General features: G+C 29.0%; 1 protein-coding gene across 10 annotated transcripts in view; it reads right to left on the bottom strand.

Annotated features, from left to right (window-relative positions):
• Window positions 1-973: 973 nt before the first annotated feature.
• The window catches only part of LOC132928003 (protein alan shepard), a 118831-nt gene continuing 92804 nt past the window's right edge, over window positions 974-27000 (bottom strand). For 4 of the 10 annotated variants that reach the window (XM_060992558.1, XM_060992555.1, XM_060992564.1 and 1 more), the window contains 8 exons: window positions 19602-19843; window positions 16283-16335; window positions 15296-15420; window positions 11147-11304; window positions 10898-11057; window positions 8275-8529; window positions 6643-6756; window positions 974-6276 (listed from right to left, as the gene is read on the bottom strand). In XM_060992558.1, coding sequence (XP_060848541.1) covers window positions 6133-6276; window positions 6643-6756; window positions 8275-8529; window positions 10898-11057; window positions 11147-11304; window positions 15296-15420; window positions 16283-16335; window positions 19602-19843 — 1251 coding nt within the window. In that variant the 3' untranslated portion in view covers window positions 974-6132. Of the gene's footprint in view, window positions 6291-6642; window positions 6757-8274; window positions 8530-10897; window positions 11058-11146; window positions 11305-15295; window positions 15421-16282; window positions 16336-19601; window positions 19844-27000 lie in introns of all 10 variants that reach the window. The other 6 variants (XM_060992560.1, XM_060992557.1, XM_060992563.1 and 3 more) reach the window with 6 other exon arrangements.

Here is a 27000-nt window from a genome sequence, read left to right on the forward strand (position 1 = left end):
ATTTAAAATAATATAAAAATTTATGTAGTGCTTATATTATGGTAATTGTTTTTAGCCGTTACATATTAGAATGATTTTTATTTATAATTTATAGAGTAAGAGGTTTTTAAAAGTCTAAGGACCAAACAAAATATACCTACATAACTAAAGTATGTATATCAATTTTAAAGTAGTTTTGACAAACACAAAATATTTAATTCAAACGGTGGAATCCAAATTGGCGATAAATAGCGGCTGATTTGTTTCCAATAGTGCAATTTTTACTTTTAAATTGGGGAGAATAAAAAGTTAAAAATGAAGTAGTAAAATATTGTGAAATTTAATCATATCATATTTTATAAATTATAAATTATAATAATTAAATATTATTATGCACTATGGCATTATAATTATTTTTTTTAACAAAATAATATTACTTACAAATTTGTTAAATTATTAATTTTATATATTTTAATATTTATAACTACTACCCAACTGAACTGTTTACTGGTAAATGTAATAATTATTTTAGATTAATATTTATTTTATTATCACTTTTGCAAGCGCAGTGACTGACTAACCTTTTAATAATTTTATCTATGATATTTTAATCTAATAAAAATTGAGCAGATGACATTTTACTATACAAAAAAATAAAATAAAATAAAAAAGAGTTCTCGATAATTACATATTTTTCCAGTCAAAGTCAACTTTGATTTTCAATTTTCCATTTTATTTCTGAGGCAAGTATACTTAACTCATTGTTTGGAATCGCGTCCTTTCTTCCTTTCTTGAAATCTTCTTTGTTAGTTGTTACGGAACATGTTGAAGATACTAATATATTAATCAAGTTATTATATAATTAACGTTATCCGTAAAAAATGTTTAAATGTGTAAAATAATACACAATAAGACACAGGTATATCTTTTATAGCAATAATAAAAGTATAAATTTTATGGTTGAACATATGACAATAATAAAACACAAGGTCCATTTCGTAATAACTTTAGTTTTTATTAATTTTTTTGTTGTTTTTATTTTCTTTTCACAATCACGCAAATAGTAGTCTTAGTCTATGAAAAAAAACTTAATAATTATATATAACCTATTCTTAAAATGCAACAACGCCAAAATTTATCAAACCCAATACAAACAAAACAAAAAAAAAAAAAAAAAAAATGAACAAACGAAACCTACATTTAAATGAGACATAATATTAAATAGAATTGTTCAATAATATACAAAAAAAAAAAAATAATAGTAAAATAAATAAATAAATTAGATAAAAGAAAAAAATTATATAGTACGTATAATATTAAATAATATCAATAAATAATTCATAATAATTAATTTTTTAACTCGGCGAAATCAGAAAGGAGAAAAAAAAATCATATAAGGAGAAATCATTAAACTATACACATAAATATTACGGCAAGACTTAATAACTAAGGCCTTCTACATAACAATGATCAGTCACAATTAATAATACAAGACACCGGGTGATATAAATGAGTTAAGCCGAGAGTACCAGTTGTTTTGGGTGACTCTTGTTTTTTCCACATTAATTTTTTATGTTTTTATTATAATTATTATCATCTTTTAACGCAACTTTACCCACCGATTTTAGGGAGGGGGGACCAGCAGTCTCAATCACAACGTACAAACATCTTGTTCGCACATACTTAATATATATTATATTATTATGTACTATATTACTTATTATTTCTCCTTTCGACGTTATATTAATATTATTTTTTCCTTTTTAAACTTTTTTTCGATACAAGTTTTTTTTGTTTATTAAAATTATTATCGTTATCACTAAACTTAAATATAAATTAAGACGTACATTTAAAAGCAAAAAAAAAAAATCTTAACACACTAAAGCTAAGCTAAATTGTTTTTTTTTTTTTTTTTTTTGGAAACAAAAATAATGACAAGCCATGTTTAAGACAGCTTTGACAAAACAACATTTGAACAATCGTCCTTTTTATCAATTTTCATTTATCTCTTAATATTATAATAATATTTATAGGCTAATCGTGTGTAGCGTACGCGCAGTACGCTACAGAAAAAAAATGAATTTAGTATTAGACTTTTAATTAATGTTAACATAATATCATTATCATTATCATAATAATAACACTTAAACTTACATACTAAAAATAAGTCGTTACATATTATAACGTACGAACTGTTATCATATTATTAAACGTAGGTAATACGATTTATATAATATTTTATATGCTTTTGTTGAAATGTTGTACACATACTATACACATACGTACATTATAATTTTTATTATATTCTGAGGCGTTATTATCGACGTTACGTTTAGCTACATATTACGACAATAATAATACGTCGTTGGCCAAAAGACGTTTAAAAAAAATATTAATTAATAAACAGAAAAGGATCTACATATACAGAATATTATGACGTGCAACCATTTAATAGGAACGTCGAAAAACGCATCAGATTTATAAAATATTATTATAATATACATACGAGCATTCGTATATCGTACGTGAATCTGAAATGTTAACATATTTGGCGCGGGCGTAGACCATGATTTTTTAATATATTTATTTTTATTTTTATTACTACCTATTTGATTTTAACTTCGATTTAATGTCGTCCGGTCTACTGTGGACGTACCTCTACATTATATCGTGTGAGCGGAAAACTAGTAGGCACGTAATAAATTGATCGTAAGAAATTCCGGAACTCACGGAAAATTATTTACTTTTTTTTATCGATATTTTCATTTTGTCTTTAGCACAAATAATTATGTGCAAATAGCGTCCTGGGAAGACACCGATGTGCTAAATATCACATTTAAAACTGTATACGTTTTATTCAGACAAAGGCGCTTAGGCGAAACCAAGTCTTATTATTACATTTTTATTAATTTTTTTTTTATGGGACAGAATACAAAAATACCCCTGTAAAATTTGAACAGTCGTATATATATACAATTTCATTTCATAGTTAACCCAGAAATTCCCTAAGAAAATCGTTTTTCGAATGAAGTAAGACAATTTTCTAATCATCGTAGGTAAACAAAAATAAATAAATAATAAGCTACAATATGAATGAAATACAGTCAAATTAATATTGCACTAATATGATTATTATAGGAGGCGTTACTATTAGAATGGCATCGTCTAAATTTCTTTAAAATTTTGCTTTGAAAACGTATTTACACATAATTAAATTGTATCATATAAATTGTATAAATTCATCAAAAATAATAATAATAATAAAAAAAAAAAAAAAAACGAAAAACAAAAAATAAAACTATAATAATTTATATAACTCATGACAAAAATAAGGAAAGAGAGAAAAAAACAAAAGACAAAAAAAATATAAATAAACCTAACATACTTGTTTTTAGTACCGCCTTTAAATGAGCACCGAGGCACGGTCTCAGCGGTATTACTACAATATCTTTGGGATTAATGGAGCAGACGTATATTATTTAAACAATAATCACAATTGCCGGACAATAATTGGTATTTTTTTCAAAATATTCTTATATATACACACATACGTTTCATATATATATATATTATACACAATGTTTAAATTAAAAAATATATCGACTTGACTAATGCGTCGTGGAGAGAGGTGAGAAAGTCGTAGAGAAATAAAAATGAAACGTTATTGTAACTTTATAATATGTTTACATGAACTGTGGTAGTAGCGCCACTGTCGTCGGAGTCGTCGTCAGGGGACTTCGGAGTTTCGGTTTGTACACGGTGGACGATGTTAAAAAGCTGATAAGGCATGAAAAAGTCACTAGTTGGGGAAGAGGGTAAGAACCAATTTCTCAAAACAATATACCGATAATTATTGTTTACGCTGCGGTTTGGTTTAAAAAAAATATATAAAAAATATACATTTTGCGACCCAAATTTTATAGTATAATATGAGTCGATATTCGTGTACGGGTTCTGATCGATTTAATGGAAGGGACAGTGTTTGAGAAAATATTCAGTTAAATATTACCATTTTTTATGTTAATTATTATCATTGATCGGTGCTAAAAATTACGTATCCCCATCGAATGAAATATAATGACTAATTAAATATTTTTATTTTTCTAGCCAGCTCACACACATATTATTATTAGTACAACTATGCCTAACTATGACTATTGTTGTCAAAATCATAATAGTTTAGATGAATAACGAAAAAAATCACATTATGTTTTATATACTTTTATAATGTTATAACCATTGGCCAAATAAAATACGACGAAATCAGTCGTTATAATTACTATAGAAGAAATTTAAAAAAAAAACAAATTAATAAAATATGAAAATAATAAAAACAAAAATAACTCTTTTCTTTTTTCTTTTAAAAATACGTACCTAAGTCATCAAGGTAAAAAAATAAACATTCTTTAATTTTTTTATAAATTTAAAATAAAAACTTGAAATGTATCGTTTTAAAGATAAATTTTTTCAAACGGTACAAAACATTATAGTGACTATTAACCGCTGACATGTACTAACACATGTATCACAGAATTTCAAGGAGACAAATTTACCAAAAAAAAAAAAATTCAGTCACACGGATATAAAATGGATGGTTATACTACGGGGAGGGGTGGGGGGGAGGAGTGGTCGTCAAGGCGACAATAAATTACATTTAAACTTATATTAGGCTACATAACTATACTATACTTATTAAACAAAAATATTATTGTTAAATATATCAATAACTTAATGAATAAACTTAAACCTAAACTTTTTATTATTATTTTTATATTTATTATTCACGTAATAATTTCGTCTATGAATTGTATTTGTAACACGATAGTTGACTTCCGGATGCGTCAACGTCGTCAACGGCAATGCGTATTAGGTATTACGAATTTCATATTACTGAATTAAAATTACATACATCGGAGGCTCAACTTTAATTTTTTTTTAATTTTTATGTTTAGTTGCCAACAGGTGTAACAGTTATACACTTAAAAGGACAACCCTTAAAATAAACATAACTTTCAAATTTTAAATTTCAAGAAATAAACGGTATCGCAAACGACAAACAAAATTATAACTCAAAACAATTTTAACTTTATACACATTTTTTTAAAAAATCGAAAAATTAATTTCCACAACAAAAAAATAAATAATAATTTCAATGAACATGTTTTAAACAAAAATAATTTAAAATTTACAAAAAAAAATATTGTTAGGACCAAAATTATGGATATTAATGAATGGTTTTTTTTAACTCATTGCTGTAAATTTAGTCGACATTATGCCGAATGTCAAATTTAACAAATTGATAAATAAGTACATATTTTTTGGACCGTATGAATCTGCTATTAATTTTTTCGATAATCGTTTAAAATACATATAATAAAGACACGTATTCTCGTTTCATTTTAAGAATATAACGTTCAGTAAATATTACTGTAATAACTCTAAAAATAAATTATTAAAAACTGCAAAATTTAGACATAAAACCGTTTTTATGTTTTTACGTCTAAACGATGGAGTGATTAAAATAAATTTAATGTTTTTCCAGTAAAAATAACTAACTCGGAGTAAATAAATCGTGAAACGATAACATGCGTTGTTTAAAACTATTACATGTCAAAATAAATGACATGCTGTCAAGAGTCCGAAAAAAAATAGCATTGGGCAAAATAATCAATTTGGAATTTACAAAACAAGACTCGGGAAGACTTGTTTGGAGGGAATGGCAGATGAAACAAGTGCCTACTATAATAATGAAATAAAAATAATTACTCTACATAAAACCGCAATTGAGCTAAATTTGTATTGAACTAAAATTTATGTTTGTCTAAAATATTATACTGTTAACCTGTTACTCTGCGCTGATAACGATGTTTTTAAAACCTATTTTCCCAACGGAGTTCAACAAGGTGACTAATAGTTTCTATTATTTTTGTACAACTTCTGGTTAAATATTTACAAATATTCACCAAGCTTTTCTTATTTTTTAGTACTAAACAAATTTAACTAAATTTTGAAATGGCCAAGATAACTAATAAAAAAAAAAAAAAAAAAAAAACATTTAAACAAAAAAAAACAGCTTGGGGCGTCGGGGAATAAGAAGAGATGTTACCTACTATATTTTATCGATTTTGGTTGGTTTAGCATGGTGTTTATTGTTTATTTGTGCGTGAAATGTTGATAGGAGTCATCGGGTGACGCCGCTGTTGATGGATGTTCTTCAGATGGAATTGGAACCGTGTGAATTATGTTTGGTGCAGTGCTTGTGTAGTACGGATAACCTGGGTGTGGGCCGGCCACGTACTAAAACACGGATACTTGATTAAAAAAAAAAGAGGCGAAAATGAGCAGTTCTTATAGTAATATACGAAAACGATATTTTATTACATTATCAAGAGATTCTTATTGCGATTAAATAACGATTGCCGCGACAGATCGTGACTAGTAAAACCCTTGATAAATAATGTATACACGTATTGCTTGTTACATTACTGTATCTGACGCTATATATTGCATGTATACGTACTTAAGATAGTTATTATGTAAATTAGGTACATGCACAAACAGGTACGACTAATAATCGCCATTTACAGGGAAAAAATGTCATGATCGTTTATAATCGCTAAGAATCTACGAGAGTAATGAAATGCCATTAAAGTATAGACTTACTGATCCGTTTCCGATCTGTAAAGCAGACATATGTGTGGCGAGTTGCGGTATAACTGAACCGTATTGAACGGATCCAGGATCAGCTTGCTGAATCATCTGACAACATACAGGAGTCTTAAACAAAACATTTATATTTCAAATTAATACGTGTACCCCGTCTTAGTGTGAACAGTGTAGCGCTTATAAATAAAAAAAGTTATACACGAAAATCTTCTAAAGAGCTTAGAAGAAATATAAAAATATGTTTAGCGATATTATATAGTTAACGATCGGAGTGCGGTGCAGATGAAGTAAACCTTCAGTTTTCTAAGAAAATAAAACGGGTGGAGAATGGAGGAAAAACATACATTTTTCTGATATTTGAATTGCAATATTGCGTACTTAATAAAATGAAAATTTTAAAAGCTAGTAGATAGGCAAGACGCTATAACAAACGAAACAAATAAAATACATATAAGTATATTCAAACGTGGAAAGAAACCCAAGAAACGTATATATTATGAAGTTTAATAATAACATTTGTTGTTGTTTAATGATTTTTTTGAATGAACCTACTTGAATATTTAGTAAAACTTGTAAATACTGAAAAATGTTCCATTATTATGAGAATTTTAAAAACTTATCCCTGATAAATTTGTTCGAGTGATTCTTTTGGTTATAAAAATACATCTCGATCATCAAAATAATTCATGTCGGTGGTTCTTTGATGGTACATGACTTGAGATATGACACGCACTTAAGCCTCAAGCCTAAATCATGAATAGTTGGGGACATTATCCGTGGACCACAATTTCCAAGAGCCACATGATATGCTATAAACTATATCTATATAAGAACTAACAATATTGCGTAATACACTGGTATTATAATTGAAACATATACATTTTTTTTTATAACATCCTTGTTCTTTCAACCGCACTGACACTACTAAAACACATAACTGAATAAGATACTAAAAAAAAAAGATCTAAAATTTCATCTTCACTTATGATAAGGATTAAATAGTTTCATCTGTAACGAAATAGTGTGGTTTTGAGAGCACTCTACTTGACGCAACCCATCAATAATTAATACGAACTATAATTTACTGGATCTGGGAAAAATATTAAATGAAAGTTACTGTGTCTCCCCGCACTTGAACTTTACTCTAAAAATATACTCAACTATTATCGCAATTGCAAATCGTTAAGTTAAAATTACGTATTAACTATTTGGTAGAATAAAAAATAAATTTAGAACATTTAATACATTAGACAATTTACCGGTACCTATTATATTTAATCGACATATGAAGATTATGGTTTGCAAATAATAATCGGCGGTTAATAAAATGATAACTCGATTTACAAAATTAAGAATAAATTTCAGTGTAGTTTTTAAGTCGTAATTATAATTTAACTATACCATAAAAATAAAATTGTTTTCATTCTCGTTGAAAAGTTTGGCCCTCGGGGGCCGCATCTAAATATGGCTTAAGCTCGGAGCTTATTGTCGGGTGTACTCGCAATAGCGTACAATTACATAATGATCGTAGGCGGATCGCGGTGGCGGAAATACGGCAAAGTTATTACAGTATTATTACAGGTAAGGTGTAGATTAGGTTAAGTTAGGTAAGGTATATATGGCGCATACGTCTATTTGGGCCAGGTGGTGTGGCGGAGCGGGCTGCATCACGTATTGAGGCAGCCACGTGGACGCCGGGATTGAGTATCCGTGGGCAGGCAACGCCTGCGTGGTGTAGTGCCGGCCGACGTACTGCGCAAGTGCCGTGGCCGGTATGACGTGCGAGCCAGCCGAGCCGGTCAGACCGTTGTGGGTCGCTTCGTACCCGACGTGTGAGCCCTGCAACATATAGTGCTGTACCGGAAATCGCATACATCCGCCGTTCTGTCACACAACAACAACAACAACAACAACGAATAGAGTTTTAATACAATATTATGCAAAAACAAAAATAATAAATAATAATAATATAATGGTCATAAGTTTGGACCCGGATGTCAGTCAGTGCACTTTTAGTGCCTTATGAATGTGGTAGTTTTTTTTTTTTTTTTTAATTGCTTTATAGTCATGCTAAACAAATAAAAACAACACACATAATATAAACAAAACACTAAACTGTGATGTTAATGTTTATTTTATTGAAGTCTGAAATTATTATATCTAAAGGTAAAATAAAAATCACGTAAAACAAAAATTAAAAAATAAAATAAAATAAAAGCAATTTTTTTCTTAACCAAAGTTTTAAATTGATTTAAATTTTAATTAACTGAAATACATTTTAAACTAAAAAATGTAGATAGTTAAAGATGTTGGAAAAAAGTTATCAACATCCGGGCCTCAATGACAAATAAATAATACAATAAAATTAAGTATACGTTTTACAGATTAGAAGGACAGAGCTTGATAAACATAATATTATAGTATAATAATATGTTAATGGAGTGGGCGGTAGATGCCAAAGCTCTGACCCTAACCTGAGGACGTCATATTGTGCGTAATCAATTTTTAAAGGACAGTATTTTTAAGAAAAATTAACTTTGATGATATTGGTTAATGCATGGTTACTAAATAAAATGTATAACAACTGTTTGGGGCGAACGCTGTTCAACAAATGTTTATAATTAAATTACAGTATATTATGATTATAGCTACTATCATTTCGAATCTACTATAAGTATCGTTTTTATAATTTTATAAACCGACACTATTATTCTATATGATATCGAATAATAAAATTTAAAAATTAACAAACGTTATACATACACACAACAAAATATTATGTACAAAAACATACACCAATTATTCAAAATCTATTCGTGCTATCTAAAATATAAAAAAGTTACTGGATAGATAAGTATTAAATACACAACAATTTAATTTAGCTACTCTATTAGAAGTATGTATTATATATCCAATGGTTTGCACACACTGAGTTTTTGTACTCAAATTATGTTCATAATAAGACGTCCTCGTAGTTGGATTTTAAATGTATAGGAATAAATATAATATAAAAATCGAGATTATCATGTCGTAAGGTGTACGGTTTTGGATATCATATTTACGCGCTCGGGAAAATGTTTATGTAATAATGCATATTTTTGAGTTAATCGATAGTATTTTTAGTATTTTTTTTATGAGAGGGGAAAGAGTTAACTCGTGGTTATTTTAAGTATTAAATAGTGTAATTAGATTTAATTTTAATTTTTTTTTTTATATACATAAAATAAATAGATAAGATACTTAGAATAATATTTTTCTATAAAGAATTATCCTGAAATCAATATACTATAACTATTTTTGGTAATAACAATAATGCAGTATATTACTTGATATATAAATTATATAATATAATACATGTTTATTTTTTTAATAATTATAGTATAATGTATGAAATATTATTTTTTCTTATGCTAATATACGGAGGGACTCCATAGCATACAGATTGATTCAAAAAAGCCATTTGTTATTAACTGTTTTTAACACAAGAGTTTTTTATTTTTGAGCATTTGAAAAAAAAATTGTATGTATACTGAATCGTTATGTTAATATTATAAAATACATTTCTGCATAAACAAGCTATTTTTTTTATATAAAACACTAAAAATATGTAAAAGTATATAAATATTGGCCCTAATTATATAAACTAATAACTTTTAATTTTTTTACCGATGTTACCGCGGAATTTTAATTGTATTAGCTTTTAAGTTCGTTACAAAGTCTTAAATGATTAACACATGAATGTAGTTCATCTTATAAATTAATTTAAGTTTGAACAAATCATTAATTAGTATTATTTTTCAATTTAAAGTTCTTGTGTATTGATGTTTATTTCTAAAGTATAAAATTACAAATTACAACACTAAGCAAAATTAAGTTAAACTATTCTCTTTTAAAAATGAAACGTTATAAAACTGTAAATAATGATTTATTTTTTGTTACTTTAAATGTATATTATTTACATTTTCGTACAATATACCTAATAATAATTCAATGATTCATCATTAATAGTATGAGCAATTTAAAATGGTGATGGAAAAAAAAGGTAAATAATATATATTTTATAAATTCTATTGTATTGGCTATTGTATGAGGAAATTAAATTTATAAAAACTAATCAATACCTATCGTTGTGATTACCTACTACTTATATATATATATATATTATAACGCGTGGTTTTCCAAATAAAATATCTATCTACGTGGGTAATGCATGTGATAAACGCGCGTACTATATATATAGTTCAAAACATACCTCCGATTCTCTCCATAAACGAGAATCTGATCTATAGCTAGGGTTTCTCTTCTTTTGACCACTGTCAGCGAATTTGACTAACAATGGTTCTTTAGATCCTGGCAATGGATTGCCGTTGAACATTTGAATGATTTGTTCACATTTTTCCTTGGAGTCCATTCTAAAAATAATTAAGCAAACAAAAAACATTAATATTATTCTAAAAAACAAAGTTCGTGTTTTGTACAAAATAACTGAATTATAATTTACCTAGCAAATCCGACTCCTTTGCTGACCATATTTGTATCACGTAAAATCCTAGTTGATACTACCTGACCAAACTTCGATAATAGCGTATCCAAATCATTCTCTTTGAAATTCGGTGGCAAGTTGGCTATATATAAGTTTGTAGGATCTTGTTCTTGCTGCTAATAAAATTAAACCATACATTTATTTAAACATTTTTTTTTTCAAATAATGTAAAAAACAGCCAAACAGTAATAAAATTAATTTAATATTGATCATTATTGTCCTGTCCGAATCCTTAGTGATCGCACGCATAGGCTTGTCTGTGTGTATACACTAGTATATATACGAGTAAATATTTTGTTTCCTCTACACCCAAATAAAAAATGAATCCTCATCGATACATATAGTTATTTTTATGTATAAGCGGAGGAACGTCAAATGTGTCACAATATTATATTATTATGAATTACGTACGAAAAACAAACTATAAAATATATATTATACATAACACACATCGCAATAATAGTGTAAGATACATCGAAAGCAAAACACAGTTTATTATTACTAAAATGTTAAAACGCAAAAAAATAAAAAAAAATACGCCCGAACACAAGACGACAGACAGAAGAAATAACTCAACAGTCAACAACGATTGGTAGTCTGTGGACACGAATCGTGCCACTGCAGTTGCGTATATTAAGATAGTATGTCTTACAAGTCATATAGGAAAACAAATCAACGAATGCGGAGCAAACATTTTTGTACACCGTCTTATAACAGAGAGCGTATAACAGTTGTACTGACGTTTTCGGACGTGTAATTATACACATTATTCAGCACGCCAATAAGTTTTATAATCCCATAGCCATTAGTCAAACACAATCGCAAAGACAATATTATCATTAAGCGGCGTGTACAGAAAACGGAAGCGAACGCATTGACAATAAAACAGAGGCACAGGCGGGGAGGAAGCGGACCGAAAGATTGTAAACCGCGGTTTAAATATCTACTCGTACATCGCGGTGGTATTAACGACGTCTATAAGTAGATTTAGCGTTTCAAAATTACTCGAGAGGTTTTGAAACTATTGATTTTTAAGCCGAGCTCGCTGTTTTCTTTATTCTCCTTTGCCCGCGTTGCCAACACACAGCGTTTTGTGATTCTAACAAAAGGCAGCTTAGAGTTTGATATCAGAAAATATTGCGAATAATGTATATATGACCCGCGACGGCGGCCGTATTGTGAGATTGACGAGATAACAAGTAGTAATAACATGGTGTGCGTACCCGTTTCGAACGAAAATCAACTCTAATGTATTGCATTCGTAATTCGCCCGGTCCATCAAATTAAATTAAACTAAACTATATTGACCGTTTGGACTTGCGTGGTTCGACGAGTGCGTTCGTTCGACGCAAGTGGTTTAATCGAGCCGATTAAGGCAGTTACGAGATCAAGACACAAATTTCAAGCGAATTCGTACCATAGAAGTCGATTTATCATAGTATATAAATACGTTTAGAGTTGAAAACATTTATCAAATGCACAATCATTATTATAGAACTCCAAAAACGTAAAGAAAAAGTAAAAGCTACGTCAATGATTCACGGTTTATCAGCAGGTATCTATATAAACGAGTTACGACGACAGGGGCGTTTTGTGAATTTTTTGACGGAGGCGGATAGAAAAATTGATTGAAAAGTTTGTTACGGGGTCATGCCCACTACCATAATATCATTAGAATATATTGTGTTAAACCTCAATAAAAATTATTTTTACTACCTATATGTATTAAAAAAAAAAAAACAGTTGAATTGTCATTTATAAAAATAAGTATGTTGATTTTTCTTTTAGATAACCGGTAAACACTGAATGACTACACAATCAAAGTGTTTTATAGCTGTTTTGGGTAATTTACGATGAATACATATTTTTATTTCAGAAATAACGGTTTGAATGACTATGTGAAATGTAACAATAAGCTTTTCAAATTATTCATATTCTGCAGTAAGACAGTAAAATAAAAAAAAAAAAGTACAACAGATTAAAAATTATTTATCATTATCGTCGTACAAAATAGTTTGTTACTTATAGTATATATTATGGTGAATACAAAATTGAAAAACACTTCATAATAATTAGTAATTACACTTTGATTACATCAATACATTTTTTAATTAATTAGATTATAGAAACAATAGACATTAATAAAATAATTGCCAACTAATGTATTAAAGCAGTTTAAAGTGTTTGTAAATGTGACGAGTAACAAAGTTAAGAAAAAAAACCTTTTCAGATGCAACATTAATTGCTACCATCTGGTTAAATTCGTTAAGACCGATACCGAGTAACCTTCAGAATGACAGTGATTATGATAAAATAAGTATAAAAAAACATCGTAGAACATAATAATTCGAATTTCACGACAACTGTCGACATGTTATTAGAAACATTACAAGTTTTGCAAGACAGTATCGTTCACTCCAAAATTTAAATTAGTAAAAAAAATAAAACAATTGGATACCTGTTTTTTAAGAGGAAAAGCTAAGTTAAATTGTATAATATGTTTGCTCAAATTAAATCAGTTTAAATTGTACAGCGTGTAAAATTATGTTATTATGTTTTACACGTGTATATTTTTTTTTTTTTTTTTTTTTGGAACGGTCATAAAGCAGTTTATTTTTTCATATTGAAAGTGAGGAAAATTAAAATTAATAATTTGTCAACAAAATAGTTCTCGTCATTGCTGTTATTTTTTAAACTCTATATAATAGGTAGTTGAATAATTTAAAATAAACGTTCTGTAATAATGGGTTTTTAATGTGTATCCATTATGATATTATAATAAATGTTTTTTTTTTCAATAACACGAAAACTTCAGTAAGAAACAATATACCTACTACTCAAACGAAGAAACTAAAAAATAATCGGAATGTTAAACTATTAAGGAGTAAGTACCTAATACCTAATACTATTATAATAGAAAAAACATAAACGCGTCTGCCACCATAATAAATTACATGTCGCCGGCGGATTGAATATAATAAACAATGGTTTGGCTTTTGTTTTATCATAAAAATTCGTCGATAAAATATTGTATGTTGTATTTTTTCCCAACGATGTCCTAATGCATGTTGGTCGTACAATTACATAAATCGATTTTTTGTGTACTCGTCTCTCTATAGTGATACAATAAACGTGGTATAGATATAGGTGATATGAAAAATACACTCGTGAGTCATCCACTTAAATGACAAACGCTACTTGAGATATTCGAATCGAAAACAAACATTAATGTACGGTATATTATAGCTATATATCTAGATAAATCCGAAATGACTCAAGACTGGCCGATCGGTGACGAGAAGGTTCAGCAGTAGCGTCCGACAGACACACGTCGTGGAAACCTGGCTATAGTACGAAATAAAAATATCGAATAATTGCGCATTGGCAGGGTTGTGTCCCGCACCTACATATATACCGTGTGTTTGTACGGGCTATCTGTATGCGATCACCGTACGATGTTAAAATGTATAGACGCGTACACTAAATACACTGAAAACCACTTAGAAACCCATTGTTCGAAACACAAATCAAAGAATAAATATAAAATATATATATATATATATATGGACGCGTTGAAAATGAGGTATGATATTATTTTTCGTGAAACCAACCACCCCACCGCTGTAGGCAGGTTCGTACATACACGATTTTATTATTATTATCGTATTATACGTATTGTGCGCGTGTAACGTTCATCTATAATATTATACGTACGTACGTAGGTACGGCCGTCCTAAATACAAATAATAAGACGAAAATGTTTCATATTTTTCTCTCGTTTCATAACGCCCGACTTATTAATACATAGCGATACATAAATATAACACACGCACAGACACAAGCATGGACACTGCAGATTTAGGCTCACACGACCGTAATAAAAATAATAATACAGATAAACAGCTGATACAGCGTGTACGTTCACATGTGGTTAAATTTATGTAACGATATACGATAGACGCACGACAACATTATTATTATCGTTGTAAAATAAAAACGTAAGACGAAAAACATATTACATTATTACTAGTATATACTGTTTGACAGCGACAGTTTTTAAGTGTATAATATATTATGGTATAAATAATATTCATGCAACAAACGTACAGTGGCCGCTCTACGTTGAACTGGAATACCCACTTTAGCCATTTGGGCTTGGACACCTTTTGCTTGCAGACCTTTGACCGCGGCGTCAGCGCACGAGCCAGACTCGAAGTCCACAAATCCGTAACCTATATCACACGCACAAAACACACAAAAGAATAGCGTTAACGTCAAATGGTTGCGGGACTATAGGGACTTATTGACGAAGGACAACCTCCGCTCCGTTGTGAAGAAAAAAAAAACGAATAATTTAAATAATAATATAGGTAATGCTGAAAACGTCCTTTTTATTTTTTTTCACCCTTCGCCACCCACTATATGGAAGTCCTACACCTACACAGTGCTCTACGCTTTGTCCCTCTCCTCTTCTTTGCTCCCACCAGCTATTTTCGTTCCATCCTTTATTCGGTCTATTCATCTCTTTTCCGGTCTTACCCGCCTTCTATTGCTTTCTACATAAATTGCATTAACCACTCTCACTACCCATAACATGGCCGAACCATCTCGACCTATTTATCCTCATCCTGTCTAAAATTGGCGCAACTCCTACACTGGCACACTGCACCTAATTAATTGATTTCTTACCCTATCCTCCCAATTTTCTCTATAGTCCTCTTCTATTCTGTTTTATTACCCACTACCCAACCTTGCAATTCATATTATATCACTGCTTAATAAAATATACTTTTTCATCTCGTCACACCAAAAATCTGAAGTTTTTCTCCACTTCGTCTATCCACAGAGAATTCTATTTCGTTCGAAAAATTACGATTTCTATGCACCACCGATTTTAAGAACCTATGTATTAGTATACCATACACTATATAATTCCCATCTGCATCACATACCTTAACTCATCAATTTTTCGATTACTTTCTCCAAAAATCAAAATCATACACAACTGTCCCCGTCTTACTCCTACGTATCTTTAGTCCCTTTCCCCCGAGATAACGCTGAAAATAATAATATAATACAATACGTCGCTCGTACACTTGTTGGTGTTCTTGTCCAAGATTGCTTTAGTTGAAACAATGTTGCCGTATCTGTAATGGAAAAAAAATAATTAAATACAATTCTATTGGATCAATATATTAGTTTAGGCGCATCAAAATTAGATAATATTATATAATATATTATAATGACATGTCTTGTTATGTGTACAGCAGACAGAGCTTATTATAATATACGCAAATACATAATCAAGACGCGCTGCAAGCACGCAATGCAGATCCGGTGGGAGGATAAAACAAGTCATAGTATCGCCCGGGACTGACTACACTAAACAAGGATGTGTGTATAATTGATTATATTTTAATATTTTATACATTGCTGTAACTGAACGATGAGAATAATATCAATATGAATAATAATGAATAGAAACCGTTGATAAAATATTGGTTTAAAAAGTGTATAAGGGTAAGTGGGTTAGGTAAGAGAATTCCAATATAAAGTTTCAAAAACCGAGCGAGGATTACATCCACAAAAGCAATCCTTATAAGACGACAAAAAGTTTGAATAAATCAAAGTCTTACAAATATACCCTTTCCTTTATACGTAGAACTCGAAACTACATTTAATTCACAGCCGATATACATATATGAAAAATCAGGTTGACTATGCGTATAACATATATATATATAAATATATATTTATACTCAGAAATAAATTGACGGTATAACCATGGAAGAATATTATATATATATTTAAAAAAACATTTGGAAATGAATAAAGTAGGTCGTCTTTGTAGTGGTAACGAAAATCAAAGTACCAACCGATTAAAATAAGTTTTTTATTCATCTCTTTTAAAGGCTTTGTTATAAACGCGATTACTTTTGTGGTTGAAAGTATTTGATTTAATATTATATAGGCTGTAAGGTTCATGATTTCTTAAATAAGATTTTTATTTTATGTAAAAAGTACTTTTTTAAAGGAATTAGATTCTAAATATTATTTAATGAAAATTAAATGAACATATTATAGTGGTAATATGTGGTAGCATTTTTTTACAGTTAGACTGATTATTTTAAAATGTATAATATGTATTATGTATATTAAAATAAATCAATATCTTTACATGCATATTATAATACGTATTAAAATTTTTAATTCTTTCATGGAAATTAACTGAATTAATTAAATATTATACAACATAACTTTATAACTTGTTTTTGTAAGAAGTTTTCTTTACAAAATCATTAATTTTGTGTGGTAATTATTTAAATAAGAAAAATAGATATGTAGGTAGAATATATATAGCGAAATTCTCTTTTGCAAATAAGTTTGTTTTAAATTATTATTAAATATTGTAAATATTACTTTGTAACTTGAGAGAATGAACTATGTATTATGTATTGTAATTATTTATTTTCGACATTGATTTATGTTTTGCTAAAGTCAAGAGAACAATATAGTATAAGCGGATTTCAATGAAATTCAATATGTAGAAGGTTAAACAAAATATAATATGAAATTGCGTAAAATACAAAAGATTTAAACACTCACATTATATACAAGATAATATATCGAGCAGAAACGTTAGAAAATGTTGAAAAATTATAACATCGTGTCTTCTTAACTTACATAATACCCGTGAACTTTATTAACAAAAACAAAATGTACACAATATAATTACATTATACACCACGCACACACACACACACACACTCACTCATAATATTATAATAATACACTGCTTTGCTTTACAGTATAAGTAATTTGTATTGGTGAGCGTTATTGTGTAACTTCAAACGAACAACTTTAAAATTAACATTTAAAAACCGTATTATTTATCTTTTAAATATTAAATTTCATCGCAATTTGAACTTAAAATGTCTATAAAAAGAGAAATTTTATATTTGTATTTTTAAGACTTTTATTTTTATCAAAAGCTATCAAGTTATTAGTTTTTGAATTACAGCAAAAACCAAAATTGATTTTCCAAAAATTGGTTTTGCATAATTTCGTTTTTCTCAAACACATCTATCTTAAAAAGTAACAACCAGATCTAATTTGCTACCAGAAAAAATTTTTGAAATTATACTATTTAAAATTGCTATTACCGAAAAAGATACCTTATCATAAAAAATAATACGTCATTGTAAAACCAATCGGAATCTAGAAAAATCCTTTACTTTCACCGAGTTTGAGTAGGTAATTATGTAAACACGTTAACATTGATAAGTTGCAGCTTTTATAATCTATTACACATAATATACCTATCTTGCATATTATATATACTAGTTTTACATGGTCTCAATGGCATTATTCGAGAAAACGTACTCGCATATACTATGTAGTTTATATTAAGATATTATTACTATAATATAAAGTGATAATGAAGAATACGTAGTGTATATAAAGATTATATTAACTTAATAGAACAATAAACAAAAATAATATATGTGCATTTTTCTACTTTAAATCGATAATTTTTAAAATATAATTGAATGCAGTAGTTGATGTTTTAATAGTAATAGGTCCAGGACAGTAGCGTATATAGAAATTAATTTTAGAAGGGGTTAAAAAAAATTTCCATTCTTAAATTCCAATTAATTATACAATAAAAATCAATGCTCGTACCAACCACACATTTCAGGGGGGTTTGAACCTCTAACCCCCTGTATACGCCACTGGACTCCAGGATTACAATTCATGATATACATCCCACATTTATCATTGATATATTTAAAATCATCTTGTTCAAATCTAATATTGATTTAACTATATACGCCTCAACGATATGTATCACACGTTTTCCTACGCCCTACGTATATGATATTGCATTTCAATAATGAACACTGAATATTTTTTAAGCCAGTTTATTTTTTCCCGATTAAAATTATACTAAAAATCAAAATGTTATGTGGTATGTACCACTTAAATATTTGTCAGACTCCGCGTGTACTCGTGAATCGATCGGTTTAACAATGACGTGTGCTCTGTTAAATATTTTTTGAAGAGAATAATCTCGGTAACATTCGAGAAACAAATTAATGCTAATAAATATAACGTCAGTTTTTAGTGCAAAATCATACGATGATCTGTTTTTGGGGTAAGCCGGTCTAGTGTATTGAGCGGTTAGGTTAGGTTAGTCGATGTATGTTCCGATGTCCACACCATAAAAGAATGTCACCTTGGTAATACTCTGTATCAGTCGATAAATTCATCTTTACTAAATTTGGTATAATTGCAGGTAATTATCATGTTGAGTATATTATAATAATATATGAGTATACACGAACTCAACGTGTAACACACTGTACGCGCGCAGATCCATAACTTTAATAATATTATTATTTATTTTACTCACTGTGAACACATGGTGATCAAATCCTTGTCCATTGTGTTTTGGTTCAATCCGCGTATGTAAAGGTTGGTCTTGGACAGTTGCTGTGCCGGTGGGGCCGATTGACATTCTGACGACGGCGAACTGGTGGTCGGCTGGTTAGACGATTGCAACGAAGCTCCACCGTTGGTGTTGGAGCTCGAGCTGCTGTTGTTAGTGTTGGCCGGTGAAGAGGCCGTAGGTATCCTGTTGTTGCTGTTGGTGTACTATATGAAAAAAATAAAATAAATGCGTTATTAATTTATTAGGTATCGTATTATAACCTATTGCACAATAATCCCGAATTCGAAAACCACCAACACGCATAAACATAGGTACCAGACACTATACCAACGACTATTTTTTAAAACCCCCGACATACGTGAGTATACTATTATAACGTTATAACAACGATTATTTTACTTGCAATCAGATGTTTTTTTAAATTTTTTAAATTCCAAAAGTGTAATATTATAAGGTGAACGCAATAATATTATAATAAGTTATATGTTTGCACCCTAAATAATATTGCCTCTGAGATTATTGACAGCGAGGATCGGGTCTTTATAGTCAAAATTGAAAGTCAGCTGTCATAGTATGATGTATGTTTAGAGATGTGATCTCGCCATCTCGGTAAAATCACGGGTAACAGTAAGTTCAAATTATTAAATTCGAATGATTCCTCGTTTTAAATGTTTTTACAAAAAATAGTATTTTAAATAGTATTTATAGTATTTAAAAATAGTGAAAAATTGTAATAATAGATTTTATATAGGTAGTAAAAACTGAAAAAAAATACTTTAATTATATACAGAATAACAGTATTTTTTTTGAGTTGTTAAGAAATTTAATGCATATTATAAATTATTTGAAAATTAAAAAAAATACACTAAAAAAATATTTATAAAAAATGTATAGATTTACCCATTTTACGTAAATTACACAGCTTTATAATACTATACGATCTGACACGTTATTTCCTACGGGTTAGGTACGTATATAATATAATTTCTCACTACACTGTTATTATTACTTGGCATTGAAATAGCGAACGAAAATGTCTGACGATTGAAATGAAACGTATGGTGTGCCTACGGTAAGTGAAAGAAAAATCCGTTCAATTTTTTTCATCTATTTTTGAAGCACCGGGGTACCTATTGTACGTCATAATATACTACGGTATAATACAATACATCCTGCACACATATTTTTACGATACCTATACGTTTTTCATATTCGTTCGTAACACACTCCTATATAATATTCAACTGCGCAGTATTCTCCGTCCGTCTGTCCGAAGCCGCTTGTAAAATAAAACATGTATTACACACACACACACATTTGAGTAAACACGGAGAACGGTATCCAAAATGGGTAGAGTTTTCTTTTGAAACTCAACGACCTGCAGTTATGTAGTGTGCATACAACGTACCTGCACATGTTATGCATTATGCCGACTGTATAGTATATAGGTAGTTCAAATGTTCAATGCATTATTGTGCAAGGTCGGCGAGAAACCATTAATACCGCATGCTATTATTATTTTTTTTATATGCATGTATAATATCTTATCGCTGGGCTTAACATAGTTTTTTACTGTGTGTTTCGTCTTATTTGTTTTTTTTTTATATAATATAATTAATATTTGTTTTTGTTTTTTTTTTTTCATTATCGATTTTATGTACCTATATAATAATATTATATCTCGCACGATATTGAGTACCTACGGGATTTTCGTCGACTCACTCGACTAGATTAGGTTTTTTCAGAGTCCAAGAAACGCACGTTCACGCACGCGCTCATCAAACGAGCACCGGTCCGCAATTAGGTACGACAATATAAAGAAAACCGATAAAAGTCAACCAATGCAACAGTTTATAGTGTATGCGTATTATATTATTATTAAAACAACTGATACGATGACAATATTATTATTGGTTTTCTATTCACCGATATTAGATATATTGTTCTAACCTAACCTAATGGGCTCCAATGCACACGTCGGATGAATGGACTTGAACAATATAACGAAAGCGAGTCGTGTTCAATAATAATCGTATTGTATGTGAATCACGGGAATCCTACAACGGTTCCATAACTAATAGTTGCTGCGAATTATAATTACCACAGCGATCGCGGGTCGTCGGTCTGGCAACGATAAGAACGAAATCGGACAAAATATTGCATCGCAGTGATAATAATTATAACATATAATAATGATATGCATAGGTAACGTTTGTGCGATATCATGAACATATTTTAAACACCACGCATAAATAATAAATAATATACGTAGGATAATTCACCGATTTATTAAAACTGTGATTTTTAGGAGATTTTAAAACGCGTAATTGAAAATACTAGAAATTTTCATACCATTTAAAGAGTATTTTTCGTGATGATGACTTGTCTTATATTTTCAAATAATAAGAACCGTTGTCTTATAACCCGTAAACTTTGAATTAGATGAATTTTTGAAAATTTTGATGTATTTAAATGGAAATTCGAACAAGTAGATTTGTAATATAATATAATACCGCCAACTGTAAATGTATAATATATACTTAAGTTTCAAATTCAGAATCTCAATGAATTTATTGCAGGAAAAAATGGCAGCGAACGAGATTGGTGAATTGTCCTGTACCCGTGTACACGTACACGCCCTCAAATAATGATAAGTACACAATTGGCGATAACATGACACTGCAATAACACACATATACAATGTAATTATACTATCGTAAATATTTTATGTACGCTATATAGCCGGTTACGAGGCGTGATTTATTTATTATTTACAAAAAATACAACGACGGGCGCAAAGTTCGTCCGTCGGGTTGGAAGTCGTAAAACGTGCGGCTTAGTATACAGCCAATTTTAATATAATAGTTCGTTGAAACTGCACCGACCGCAAAACGAAAGCACCACCACAGAATATAATTATTATTATCATATTATATACAACCTACGACGACTAAGTAGTGGGTAGTTATATATTAAATCATAATAATATGTGCATACCTACAGTATGATTTTTTTATTAGTTTATCTCAAATTATACATTTTTTCGTTTAGTCATTGTGTTAATGATAATATACTTAAGATCCCTTAAAATCCTGTATAATTATAACTTAACAACAACAAATTATATTTTTAATTTTTTTGTATAGACGTGTAGCTATAATTTTCAAGTTCTTAAATTTTTTTATGACAACATTCATTGTTTATCTTATATTATGAAGCAGAATATTTTACTGAGAATTCCGATTAATAAAAATTGATTATCTAACTAGTTGTAGTCAGAAGCATTTAAATCTTACACGCACAGAGTAGTATTCTGCTCATCTAAACTTTTTAAATACTTATAACTTAATATTGCTTTAAAACTCTTACAAAAAATATTTTTTTTTTTAGGAATCTCAAATTAAAAATAACTGATAATTTACAAAAGTAAAAAAAAACGTTAAGTAGGTAACCGTTCTCTGTATAAGCAAATGTTGAGTGTACTCCGTCACTTGGTAGGCACTAGGCATTGTAATGGACGTGTTAAATTTGAATTCAATGATAAATCATTGTATACGTGAACAACGAGAGTAGAAACGTTCTATTTTTTTGGTAACCAAAGTTACCAAACAATTATTTCAATAACAATACTAACATTGTAACAATTGTTTGTGTATCTCCCCCTGATTTTTTAAAAATAATACTAAGAATTATCTATCTTTGATCCACCAAAGTACACACTAGATCTAATTTGCCTCTCTCAAAGATGATGATTTGAGTATTTTTTTTTTCTATGGGAAAAGTATTTTTAAATACAAAAAACAATATGCGACATTGTAAAATCAATATAGGTGCATTCATGGCTTAGCTAAGAATTCAAGCAGTAAAATTATAAATAAAAAAATAGTAAGAAAAAGATTTATTTTCTAAAATAAATATCGTGTTTTAAAAACTTAAAATTAAGTAAAGAAAATTTCAACTGAAGAAATAACTGTTCTAAGGTTAAAGAATCGTCATGTATTTTATGTTTTATATATACTTACAAGTGTAAAAATATTTTAATAAATTCTATCTGCGTACCGGAAAGCACACCTAGTGTAGTTGGCGCTACACATATCAAATATTTTATATTGAAAACAATAACGACAATGACTCATTTGTGCACAATAAAAATGCAGATTATAAAATCGCTGTTTCCTAATTAATATACATATTTCAATCATTAAATAAATACAATTTATTATTGACTTAAATAAAACCATATCGATCACAACGCAACGTGATTTTGTATTACTCAGCTAAATTTAATGATTTACTTTTATAACTCTTAATTCTTATTATTTAATGTGACTTAAAGATTAGGTACCATATAATTTCTAACCTACCTGGTTGCAAGTAAACTCATATATATGCGCTATCCAGGGCTAGTGTTTTTGGAAAAAAATTGTTTAAAAAAAAGACAAAATTACTAAACACTCTATAGGTACGAACACGAATCTCGTAGTTCTCCGCTGAAAATAAAAACGTTTTTGCTTCCAACAAATTCAATAAAGGCTTAACTCTCGGTTTGATTAGTCAGCAGTGGTTTTTGAAATTGAATTAGCTAGTGAAATAATTTAAAATCGATCGGTAAAATATAGGAATACGTAATACTATTATAAAAAGTTTAAAACGTCGGCTATAAAAATACATATATTTTGGCAGAAAACGTATAAAATTAATTTTTTTCCAAATTTGACGGAAATGCAGCCCACTTTGGTTTTTCGGTAAACACACTGCACAGACGAAAGTCGAATTCAGTTACACGTCATCATCATAACAGTATAATATAATACGGTGGAATAATTATATCAACCGAGCGTGATCTACGCGCCGTGCTTAAGACACCATTATATACATTATATACATATTATATACACGTTTTATGAAGGCGGTCGAGCGTAATTATATTATTATCTGCAGACAGGGCTCAACGGACCAAATCGGTGTGTGGATTATCGTCGTGAACTGGGTCTTCTTGTAATATACGCAATTGGTTAATGCTGTGTATCATATACTATGTATTATGTACACAAAACGCAGTAGGTAGGTATAATGCAATATCTGTAGTGTATTGTGAGCGAATATAAATTAAGCGTGGTTAGGCAAGTTGACGATATTATTTCTAAATAAGTAAATTTGAAGGGAAAACAATTAAATCATTTAAAGTTCGGTTTTATTAATTTTTTTTTTACTGAAGTGAATTATATAATAGAAACCAAAATTTTACCAACTAACTTGAAGTAAGTGATTTTTTTTTTAAATATATAAATATTCAATAGATAGTGTATTCTTAAATGGTCATATAGTATCAAAATATAATAGAATATTTTTGGCTAACAAGAAGCAAATTTATGAATTTAATTTTTAGTTTTCTTTTATAGTTTTCAATATAATTGTGAAATTGTAAAAAAATATTTCATTTTTAACTCACCGTAAAACTTAATTTCTTTAATACAATGTTTGAATTAAGAACTTATAATATAATATATAATATTTTTTTTTTTAAAGTTTTCATAATTTTTAATAATTTGTATCAGTTATTAATTTTGACGGACATTTTATAAATTATTTTTCAATTTTCGTCTTACACTATGCATACGTCATATACTCAAATATACGAGTATCTTTCACTTATAAAATACTTTAGACTTGATAGATTTTTTTTTACATTATTTTAATCATGATTTATTAGAATTTAGTGCATTGTATAATACATTTTTCAAGATTTAAATATTATTTTTTCTAAGGGTTTATAATGGATTAAGTTCATAGTCCTTTAATCATCAAATATTATTTTATTAAATTTATTATTTAATTATTTATAAACAAGTGCAACATTAATTATATTGAAGTAACTTGTTATTTATTAAGTTTATATCAATAAAAATTAATTAAGTTAAAAAGTTAAGATTAACTTTAATTAAATTTAAAGTTTTAAGCTTAAACTTTTAACTCATTTATGCTTAGCATTAAAATTAGTACAGACGACGCGTAGAAAACAAGAACGCGTTAAATTGTTTAACATCCAGATTGCTATGTTAACCTAGCAGCGGTATATACCAGGTATAGGTACCTACACGTAAAAGATAGCTGTAATATACGTATGTTATATATTTAAGTACAACTCTTTATAATGTGGTTCCGAACAAATATACGAGTAGGTGTGCGTACATGCTAGACTATATTATATTATGTGGCATTGCTGTTGCAGTAGTCTGCTGCGGTGATTATATCATTTGGTTTTCTCGGTGATTGTATATATATTGTATTGTGTTTTTGAAAGCCTGATAGTATAATATAATATATTATTTACCATACGTATACGGTGACTGTAACAATAGTATATATAAAATACTCGCAAGTTTTACGATAAAACCCCAGAGTTTTTCGATTTGTCCAGCCACGAGCGCATCTATATTATACACCGTAAAATGAAATATTACATTTTATTTTTTTTAATAACTGAAACATAATAATATCATAAATGTCATATCTTTATTATTATTATTATTATTATTATTTAGGAATGCGGAACGGATACCTGCAGCGGTCGGCTATCACATTATTAGAACACGGGTACATTAAAATAAGCGGGTGTATGGGTCTGTATAATATTATAATAAATTAATATATATAGATAAGAATGCAACAAAAACGGTCGGAAATATGAGTGAAACCAACTTACACAATTATTACCGTGTGTCGTTGAAAGCGGACAATAATAATAAAAATAAATATGGAAACGGTTTTGACAACATTCGTTAGAACAGTAAATTTTCAGAGAATTTAAGTGCGAGAATCTTGCATTTTAATTAATAACATAATAATGGTCGGATAAATGCTGCATCATACAGTACACATTCCTCTTCAGTAATAAACACAAACAAAGAAATTATTATAAAAGGACAGCTGCATTCGAAAAAGTAACAAACGCGTATGATATCGACGTTATGATAAAGCAGTAAAGAAAATTGTTTTGTATATTGATAAACAATATAAGGTACGATTAATTTAAATTATATTTTATTACAATTATTATTGAAATGAACAAACATAATAATATCCAATATCGACAAGAAAAAAAAATTCATTGAAAAAAACCGCGCATTAAATAATAACTACCGCAGCTACAGTTATGAATGATAAATCGATATAATAAATACAACATAATAATATCATAATATTATACAATATGCTACTGCCTACTGCGGCGTAGTTTCAAAAAGGATTGACTACGAGTTTACCGTTCGGGATACGCGATTCAGACACGTTTCGCTGCAGTAATAATGGCCTTGGTTGGAATTTCGGGGACCGCTATATAATATGTACGCGCACAGAC

This window comes from Rhopalosiphum padi, chromosome 3, assembly GCF_020882245.1.
Source record: "Rhopalosiphum padi isolate XX-2018 chromosome 3, ASM2088224v1, whole genome shotgun sequence".
NCBI lineage: Eukaryota > Metazoa > Arthropoda > Insecta > Hemiptera > Aphididae > Rhopalosiphum > Rhopalosiphum padi.